Source organism: Suillus clintonianus (genome assembly GCF_016758775.1).
Source record: "Suillus clintonianus strain FC179 chromosome Unknown DEU56scaffold_160, whole genome shotgun sequence".
Classification (NCBI taxonomy): Eukaryota; Fungi; Basidiomycota; class Agaricomycetes; order Boletales; family Suillaceae; genus Suillus; species Suillus clintonianus.
Genome location: NW_024539384.1, coordinates 82,099 through 92,745, shown reverse-complemented (window position 1 = coordinate 92,745; position 10,647 = coordinate 82,099). Strand labels below are relative to the sequence as shown.

Below are 10,647 nucleotides of genomic sequence, written 5' to 3'. Positions count from 1 at the left end.
GCCATTCCAAAAACTCGAAGAACTCTTCATTATTTCGTGATGTGAACAGCATGCCATGCTCCCAGAGACCCTTCATAGGGTCGTAATGATGCAATCCTTGCATCTCTCGAAACCGCATCGCAATGTGACTGGGCAGCCATCGCCCAAATCCACCAATGATCAACTTGCGTGCTCCCCCAGAAAGTGTACTTAAAGCCAGCATTCGGTCGTTATCGTTGAAGGGCAATGGATATTTTGGAAAGGAGTCCTTCTGAAGACACAGGATCTGCATAAGCTAGTACACTGTTTAGATACACGAGGCACGCACCGAATCAACGCAGTGTGATTGAGTCGCCACTGGGGCAGCAGTATCGCCTGGATGCGTCGTGCAGGTGGTATCCGTACCAGCTCCATGTTCTACTGGAGCATTGGAAGCATTGAGAGAGGAATCGACTGCGGCAAGCAACTGCTGGACGTCTTCGCCGGTACCACAACCCTGCAGCGCACCACAGCAGTCATGCTCAGTGCATTGTTTGTCGTGATATGCACGCCAATCGACTAATTAGCAGATCAATACAGTTATATTAATGATACAAGTGACAAACGCACGAAACACAAGTATATCAGAACATGTTGAATTCTGCACATGTTTAAAGGTCACCCCATGAGTCGCTTGGTAGGTCTTCGCGATCCCTTGGCGTCAAAGCCCTGGATATGTGATCCAACCAGAGATAGTAAATCGAGCGCTGGGGATCTGAATTTGCCATGCAAATGCATCTGGAGACTGTGCAGCGTCGTCCATGAATGCAATCCGTACTTCATTCATGTAGTCCATGATTGAGGCATATACATCACGCATATGGGAAGCGTTACAATGGGACGAAGAGCTGAGGTGGGCCACAGATCTTCCTATACAGGCCAAATTTCTTGTTCAGCGCATGGAGAGGAATCGATAGTGCGCAGCAACGTCACAGTACTGGCGGCCCGACTGGATACTTTGAATGAACACAGTCCATCCACATCTTGAATTGTTCCTTTGACTTTCAGTAGTCGACCGATCTCCTCTGGACTCCATTGACGAATGTGACACAACGGATTCATGGAAAGGAATGTGCCCGCTTGCAGGTCCACCAGTTCCGCCTCAGTACTTGTAATATCTCGGGTGCCTCAAGCTTGTAACTCGGCTCCACACAGCCATATGCATGTGATGTCAAATTTTCAAAACCATGATCCGGTGCTGTGCTAATCAAATCCAATTGTTTATGAAATTAGCGGTATGGGCTGTTCGTCCATCGTGTACTGGTGTATGGGAGATTAAGACCCACTTTCATATGCAATATAAATACAGGTACTGTCTGACTGTATCATTGGGCTGCTGATAATAAGATCCAATTATACTCCCCAGCTGGCCTGTATGCAACACTGCTGTGCATGCAACAGCGGTGTTAGTGTTGGTCACACATGGCCGCCCTCATTTTACAGGTCGTTCGGCTGGCAACACGATTTTTTCATGACTCCCAAGCCTGCAATGAAAAGCCCGCGCCTAGCCCAAATGCATTAACAACATGTGGTGAATTTTGACTTTGCCCATCACTAGTGTATATGGCTATATTTCAAACCTTATGACCCTGACATTACTCCCCGGACACAAGCCATTGATGTGGGTCGCTGAAACCGACAGCAGATGGCACTGTATCCAACATTTTGCGAACCAAAAAACAACATCTATGTTGAGTAGAGTAGAGTAAGACATTTCAGAATTCAACTACTATTATATCACCATCCCTTTGCACGTGGGGCAGGAATATCGTCGAATAATCTCGTTAGCAGATGTGTCCACTGTCGGCTGAAGGTCGTCCATCCATCCATCAGGAAGTTTACCGAGCTTCATCGCCTGTTCCATCAGTGCTCTAATCTGAACGACAAGCATACCGTTTCCAACTATCCCACAATGTCCCCCACGTCGAATTGGTGTTGTCAAAAGGACAAGAAACTCTTCATCAAAGTTCAACGCCGTCGTAGGGAGATGTCAGGCGTGGCTTGGTGTTCCTACTCATCCTGTGGCCAAGGGCCGACATACAAGCCTCATTGAACCACCTGCAACAAGACCTGCAGTATCGTTGCAGGTGATTGGGGGACGAGAATGCGATATCGCATGAGTTGCAACTGCAGTTCGTGGATACCTGTGAATTCTGTGAAACAGATCATGAGGTTCATCCACTGCATCATATAGAAACCATACATACCTCGATATTGACTTCCTGCAGCTGCAGGACATTCCTGTGCGTTGTGAATTTCATGGATATATTCCACCGGTGGTATAGGGTGGCAGTTGGTATTTGAGGTTGGGATAAATCGCCCTCATCATACCGAACAATCTTTGCGTGAGCTGCAGTGCATAAATAGATATTACTGGGATGGTCTGGACCGGCAGAAATCGTTGAGAACACACCCTTCGACGCAATGCATGTCCACAACAGACTTGTGATCGCTCAACACAAGCTCATAGTCACCGACACAAGCTGCAAGGCTGGATGAAGACACTTTCAATGTTTCTGCGAAGCTCCCCAATGTAACAACATACTCCACATCTTGATCCTCCAAGTCAACCCGCCTGTAGTACCACTGTATGTCGAGCCACACGTCCTTCCGCACACCACCACCACATGAGTAACCATATTGGAATGGGACACAAACGATGGTCTCACTCACCTGTGTCTTTTTGGCCGTCGTCAAATAGATCCCCCTAACTTTACCATACCAATATGACATCGTAGGGAGACTTCCATCATTCAATGGTACCGCACGTTCATCAAGTGGAAATATCGCGACACTGAAAAATGCAGGTCAGAATTTCAAAATAAATATGTAGACATTCACATACTCATCCCTAACTCGAATGATTAAACTGCCCTTGTCGATCGAGCTATCAGAGTGGTCATCAGTATCGTAGACCCCTGTGGGTGATGGTAAGCGAGTATTGCTGTCAGGTGCCACAGTGGAACATACATTCCAATGATGTACATCGCCTGAGTGTGCGCAGCTTTGGATGATCACTACGCATAGGAGGTAATGTTCTTCTCTCCTCTGAATGAGATACATGGCTGATCACTAAAGGTCGGACAGAAATGCAGGCGAGGGACATGAGGACGATGTAGGTAAGGTCAAGCGTGCCTACAAAATGGGGCTCTCGGTGTTGAAGCAGAGTTTGATCCATCCTATATACATCCCTTGATCGATCACCAGCGTAATACTGTGTCATGCCGGAGTGTGATCCGAACTTTACACATCACTTGATCGAGCACCTGCATAATATTATGACATGCCGAGTATTGCCACCCTAAGCTAATCCGATGTTCCATTAACCGAATAACCAGATAAATCGAACACACCTAGTCCAATGGAGCTAAACCTCGGAGTCTATGAAGCCAGGGACCTTGAATATTAACGGGAATATAATACATGGACCCTGGGAGGGTGGTGCAAGCGCTCAGCCCCAGGTACAGCGCATACCTACGTTCTGATGGATGAACACTATGTCAGTGATGTTCAACTGGCAATCATGGAGTCCAAGATTCTGGATTGGGACCCACGACGCTCGAGGATTGTAGGTGCCCTTGGATACACGCCCGAAAATACATTGGAGGATGGATGGAACACTGATGACGATCTGGGAGGACTGTCAGCAGCTATAGATAATTGTAAAATTGTACATTCAAGCGGGACTCATGTCCAGACAACTAAAGGACGACGAGGCCGGCCTAAAAAGCGAGTGGTGCAGCGCCGTGGGTACATCTGCTTGACCCCTATTTACATGGACATGACACTGGATTTCAGGTACCAAGCAGATGCCAGGCGTTGCGAGTACTCAGGATGGCAGCTCAGCTATCCAGAATGCGCTTGGAAAGTGTACCATTCGTGCTACCACAAGTCCGGTGCCTGACCATTTCCCTGCACGAGCGGATGTGGTGTACTGCGTTCCCACTGATGAAACGATAAGCACTACATGCGATGGTCTTCAAGAGCACGAGGTGCATGAGGATCAGGAGGAGGAGGAGGAGGATGTGGTTAATATAGTACAGGAAATTCTGAACTCTGGTATCATGGATTGGAATCCGCAGGAATCATGGACCGCAAAGCAGAACACGGATCATCGGCAACATATTGATCCACAGTGCGAGGAACAGTCCACAGCGATAGAAAGTTGCAGAATAGCCGAGAGGGAGAATGATACACAACAGAACAAGCCACGTCGGGCACGCGGACGACCTAACAAGACGGGAATTCCATGTCGTCAGTCCCAGAATCTCAACCCTATTTTCATTGAAATGACACTTGAGCACAGGCAGCACGCACAAGGCCCTAACTTTCACTGATAATAGCAGTGTCAGACACGTCATTCGTGCGACGAGTAATCCATGCCAGCAGGAAGCTCCCAACAATCTTGATGGGATATATGATGGCGTTGGTATCAACACTGTCCCCCCTGTCGATGCATGCGAAGCGGACAGCCAACCAACAGCAGCTGAATTCCAGAGTCTCAATATCAATGGGACAGCGATGAAGAGCAGGAAAGTCGGGGAACAACCGTCCACACGACGTGGTCGTGGACGTCCCAAAAAATATGCTACACATAAAGAAGTGAATGGTCGGTCGATCTCCATCTCTCTGTTGAAGATGTAATGGTATATTCTATTTCCAGCGTCCAGGACACATGTGACTCATGAAGCGTCTTCAAACATTGTCGAACTACAAACCGAGGATGATGACCACAATCAGCGGGCGCAATGTAAGCATTGACTACCATGGGTGCACGAGCAGGTTCAAACATTTATTTTGTATATCAGGGAGATCACAGTCTATCGGAGGAGCCGTTGATCACGACTATAGACCCACCCCCCCACCGGAAGACGACTTCAGGGCACACTCGCTTGAAGCGCCTGCGCCTACATTGGCTGCACTTACCGAGCAGGAAATCGCCTGTGAGTGGAGTTCAGAGTATATGATGATGGAACTGGAGACACTCATGTTACCGACTAACAGCTCGTTCAATGGCGCAGCCGGGTGTCTGGCTGTCTGTGCTGCATAGCTGGACGACCCTTGGATTAAACGAGTGGCTCGAAGCAGCAGTCGCAAATTTTTACTTGTCTCATGTGTGGTATGAGATGCTGGGCAGAACACACATGAGATATGTGGACTGGAATGCAGCGACAGCGAATAACATCGAGGATGAAGAACTGGAGCACTTCCGGCGGAACCATTTTGTGCCCCATGACGGCACATGTGCCATGGCCCCTGTCGGATTCATAGTGCATCATTCCAACCATTTCTTCGTGGTCATATTCGATTATGAGCGACGCATGGCGCACGTCTTGGGTCGCCATATTTCTGCGGATTCAATGGATGTAGACGGAGAGGATCCACATGACTGGAACGATTGGAGAGGTCCGGAATATTGGAGGAAAATCGGAGCCCTTCATGGATGGAGCACAGGAGATGTCTCAGACGTGTCCATCAACCCAATGGACTGGGAGCAAAATGGAGTCGACTGTGGTCCCATCGCTTGCTCCGTGCTGGCGCAATGCCTGAAGCTGGGTTTAGATGAGCAGGGAAACATTACCGGACTTTGAGATCCAATGCGGTCACAAACTGCGGATTCACATGCTGCGTGTCATTGCTGCGCATGTCAAGCTCTGTTGCAGCAACTACCTGATGCTCCTAGACAGCCCACGAGATGATTGGAAAGACGACGAGCTACCCGACGAGGACATCATCAATTCGATCCAGAATGGGCGATACCAGGCCTGATTGCCTCAAGCTCCTGCGGAGGCTCATTGTTGTGAGCGCCACCTGCTCCTTGTGTCAACGCCCCATCGTCCATCAAGATGGAGAGCATGCCTCGCACAGTGGCGAGAATGGAGATGGCACCAATGCAGACCCAGATGGTCCAGATGGATTGAGCGAGGACGATGACACCACGAATGTGGTACATGCGATGGGCAAGGCGCACCTTGACAAGCTGTTCAAAGCAAGCAAACACCTCGCTGGATCTCGGAATCGCAATTCAATAGTCCCTCGTGCCATTGGAACACACCTTCAACTCGAGCCAGAATTACCATCGGTCGTCCATGATACCGAGGACTCTCAACGCACTGTAGCTGCCACAACATCTCGGAGACGAGTGAAAAGCTGGTATCTTGGAAGCAACAGACGATTTCCACGTCCAACCGCACCAATTCCATTGGCTGCATATGGAGGTAGGAGATGGCTGCCAGACGACCATGGATTCGATGAATATGAGGGCGGACCCACCATTGAGATGATGATGACTCCCAGGGATATCGATACGACGATGACATTCCGTGCTGGAGGGATGCAGATCTCCACTGCTTGGTTAGACTGGGTCGATTGCGGCTATCGCATCACACCAAGTTCATTCCACATTTTCTATCAATGCGACCCCACTGCAACCATGGACCATATCATGCCTATCGGCACGACAGACTCCCATGATCCTTCGGACCAAGTTCCGGATCGTGTGACAGGTGCATACAGCCTGAAGCGACGGGGAACTGATCATGAAGAACAGCGCACATACGTCAATGATGTAGAAATACTCTCCGCATCTGAGCTCGTCGAATCTGCCCAATACGATCCCCCACTGCAGGACGAATGCAGGTTCGGACACAATGCCTTTGTGCGGGGCTGCACCAGTCATCGGTATGGCGATGGTCCTGCCTTATATGTTGATCTCGAACGAGATGCTGTTTCACTCTCAGAAGACGAGATAGAGATCTCGGTGGACATAGACAGCATCATATGGACAACAAAGGTGTTCCGATGCAAAGGGTCTGTTGGTGTTTACATCGTTCCGCCTTTCCAAACGAAACCAGGCATATACAAGCACAATCACACCTATGTAGAGATCACCATACCGCAGTCGGAAGAGGATGCAAATTCACCCGGTGGGAGGACTGAATGGCTGTCCAAACGATTTCCCATGTCTGCAATCCCTCACGTCTGCATGGGGCGCATATCATCAGCATCATCGACACTCAATCTATACATCGCGTTCCCAAGGATGATTCATCAGCACCCAACGAACGGTCGGAGAATCACTCTGATGCCAAAGGAGGTCTTGGACATATTCTGGGATAGGGTACTGCTTCCATCGATTGGACAGTGCACCGACGTCAGCTGGGAGCCATACCTGAAACACACATTGGAGGAAGCACGTTACAAGGCCAGAGGTGCGGACGGGAGAAGGGGCGGATGGGGACCTCCTAAGACCATACCCCTTTCAGACGATGACTTTTGTGACGTGCAGAAACGTATGGAAGCTCGCATACGTGATGGAGGACCCGAGCTCAGCATGTATGGGTCGTTTTTCTTTATTCTGGAAGGAAAGGGAATAAAGCTGCTCACGAAGGATGGCCAGAGGGGGCGTTTCTCAGGACCAGAAGAGGCCCTGCGTCGCAACCTACCTGACCTTGACTGGAAATATATGATGAACAGGAGGCATGGCGAACTGCTGGTAGATGTGGGTGTCTCATTCACGCCCCACTCTCCGAGTGTCCCACTCGTAGGGGTATGGCGCTTAGACGCACTGGAAGCATCATTTGGAGCGGGAGGCTACAAAAGAGGGGAGATACATCATCACAACACACTATCTAGATATGGGGCGCTGCAGGCCGAGATGCAACAGGAGAGATCCCAGCAGACGCACATCGCATTCAGGAGCACCTACAACCTATACTATGAGTCGATTCGAACGAACAGCAACCAAGCGAATTTCGCATCCGACAGCGACGCCTATAAACTGTCCCCATCATATATGGCTGAATGCACCGAAATCGCCAAGGTCGTCGAGGGTTGCAAGGAGAAAACATATGGTGTCAGGGATGAGTATAGGGTGAGCGGACATGCAGCCAGAATCATCCTGGAAAATGTGGAAGAAAAGGTCAGTGACACACGCTCCAATCATCGTCGACTATAGAATGACTTGGGCGATTCTCGTCATGCAGGCCAGAGAATACCTGAAATCAGATCCAGTCCTGTGGATTCCATCCAAGATCTGGTTCGAGCTTCTGAGGAGACGGGTGCGGGAGATTCAGAGGACCCAGATATCCATTGTCAGAAAGAATCCGCCGAATCTTGGCGTTCTCACTGGAGTGCTCAACCACATGCTTCGCTCTACAACATCAACTCCTATCATCTACGACTCTCATGTCCGCGAATCTCTTGCCCTACTCGAGTACAGAAACATCCTCGAAACTGCAGGAATGTTTTTCTTACACGACTTCGACATCAATAGCGACACCTGCCTGACTGAGGTGCAGCAAATCGATGACGTGCATGTACTGGCCCTCATGGGAGTCAATGCAAAGGCTCAAAGGGACCGGGCAGTGAGCAGAACTAATGTATGGCAAAGCACCGAGTCTGAACTGGAGGACTATCCTCTTGGTCCGCACACCAACATGGACTCGACTCAAGGCAGCCATGTCAAACTCGCCTGCAATGATCATGAGACCCTGGGTGTGGTCACCCAGATTGTCCAACACTCAACTCTCCGTCGGACGTTCGGTGGTCATGTTCACTAGGCACATGTGGCTGATGCTCACACCCGAAATCTTCAAGGGCATCAGACCTCACCCAAACTCGCTTCAAGAGGCCATGAAGTGCTGGACAATCACCAGCATCGATGACACTCTCGCTGCAGTCGCATTTGAAGCATGCAATGCCGGGCTGAATGATAGTACGGGCGTCACTCCTGGTCGCATGGGTCCGAAGTCGAGGCCCTTCCTTGACAGGTGCACTCTGTTCTTTCCCGACCCTGATGCCGCCCATAAGGACAATACTCAGTGGTCTGGGCTTTGGGAGGGCGATGGATACATTGCAGAATTTCACAGGACGATGAAGGCGATGGATGAGGATCAGCAACAGTTGCTGAAACAGGGATTACGTGAGGTATTTTCGGAACTTCACTGCCTTCCTGCTAGCGGAGCAAGAGTGTGGACGCAAAAGAACGAAGCAATCGTGTTCACGACCAATCCCATATTCTACAAGATCGACTGTATTGGAAAGGGGAGGCGAGAGTCCAGAAGAGGGCCCCAAAAGCGCGACGAACGATGAAGCTGATCAAGGGTAAACGCATATTTGCAGCTGACCTCATGGACTCTCAACCCTTCGACACTGATGGCAATCTGCGGAGAAAGACAGAGAGACAGAAGCGGCGGGAACTTCAGAAGCAAATGACCATGGCCAAGAAAAACAAGAGAGTCCCCCCTCCCCCACGTCCACGGAGACCATTTCCCATCACCCAACTAGAAGATATTGTGGAATGAGCGATGGATGTAGATGTACTGTATTAATCAATTTTGTGAATAGCACCTTGGCGCCACCATTGCATGAACTTGGGAACGCAAAACTGCCATGCAAGTGCTCATATACCAGATGAACCTCAATGGCAGCTAATGCCTTCATTCTTTGGCTTGATGTATAATGTAATGCGGGCAACGGGAAGACTAGGATTTAATTTATCATCTGACATCAGGCATTCATTCACATTTGTGAGACACATTACAAAGGACTATGAGGTACAAAAGATGTGATATTGCCACAGTGCAAGACATAGTCGCACGCGCGAGGTTTTTTTATGCAAATGCGGCATCCACATACTCTTTTACGAGTTCAACCACTGTATATTGTGAACAAACTCCATGATGTCATTATGAGATCTTCTCTAGTCCATACCTCCACAACTGTAAATACCTGGTCAGCCACCTTGATCTGAAACTCAATGCGAGCTGAGGTTGGTTGACCACATCAGATGTACCCCACAATTCTTATCATTACACTCCTCTACCAATAGGTCTTTTGACTTGCTAGTAGCTAATCAAACATATGTTTCATGATGATAGAACACAGTTCTGTCAAGCGTAGCTACCTAGGGACAGCATTTAACTTATGGACAGGCAATCATTCCTGGAGTCGCTTCTCTTGTAGTCTACATCAACAACCGCTGCCAACTCAACGAAGATGTGAATGTCACCAATAACATATTGGATACATTTACATCATCATTCATTGGTTGATTGCTGATGTAGACTGTGTTGGAGTTTCTCGGTCAAATCATAATGACATTACAACGAGGCACATTTACGAAGGCAAAGCCAGCCAAGAAACAAAAGTCAGTCAAATCTAAGACTGGGACAACCTTTGTGTGTGAACAAAGGTCATCTGAGTCTTAGACCTGACTGACTTTCGCTTCTTGGATCACTTTTCCCTTGTAAGTAAACCTATTCATAATCCCATCAGGATTTGACCGATGTTGTTGGAATGGTGCAAACAAGGTCAATAAATAGTTGCCTGGATTGAGGGTTGGATTGGGCAGAGGGTTACACTGGGCAGAGGGTCGGATTGGGTAGAGGGCTTTGCAGGGCTGAGGGTTGGATTGGGCTGAGGGTTTCGCATTGGGTTAGTAACTGATGCTTAGCCGCCTGGTTTGAGGTTGTATTGGGCCCAGGGCATGATTGGATGGGGATTGAATTTGGCAAAGGGTTTCCATGGGCTGAGGGCTGCATGTAGCTGTGGGCTGATGGTCAGTAATGGTGATGATATTGGTGTTCTGTGGAGCAATGTGGCTGTTGGTTGGCATAGGGTACAGAT

The 10,647-nt window shown here is 49.0% G+C and overlaps 2 protein-coding genes across 2 annotated transcripts; one reads left to right on the top strand and one right to left on the bottom strand.

Annotated features, from left to right (window-relative positions):
* Positions 1-1,750: 1,750 nt before the first annotated feature.
* On the bottom strand, positions 1,751-3,081 carry DEU56DRAFT_761565 (uncharacterized protein; the record flags this gene model as incomplete). The annotated part of the gene is made up of 5 exons (XM_041350557.1): positions 1,751-1,894; positions 2,226-2,259; positions 2,432-2,625; positions 2,692-2,812; positions 2,864-3,081. 5 exons carry the CDS (start codon positions 3,079-3,081, stop codon positions 1,751-1,753), a joined length of 711 nt encoding a protein of 236 aa, XP_041201784.1.
* A 460-nt stretch (positions 3,082-3,541) lies between these two features.
* On the top strand, positions 3,542-9,323 carry DEU56DRAFT_761564 (uncharacterized protein; the record flags this gene model as incomplete). The annotated part of the gene is made up of 11 exons (XM_041350556.1): positions 3,542-3,764; positions 3,817-4,272; positions 4,325-4,627; positions 4,682-4,768; positions 4,827-4,961; positions 5,023-5,549; positions 5,581-5,664; positions 5,702-7,939; positions 8,004-8,570; positions 8,617-8,946; positions 8,979-9,323. The coding sequence occupies 11 exons, from the start codon at positions 3,542-3,544 to the stop codon at positions 9,321-9,323; spliced, it is 5,295 nt and encodes a 1,764-aa protein (XP_041201783.1).
* Positions 9,324-10,647: the final 1,324 nt, after the last annotated feature.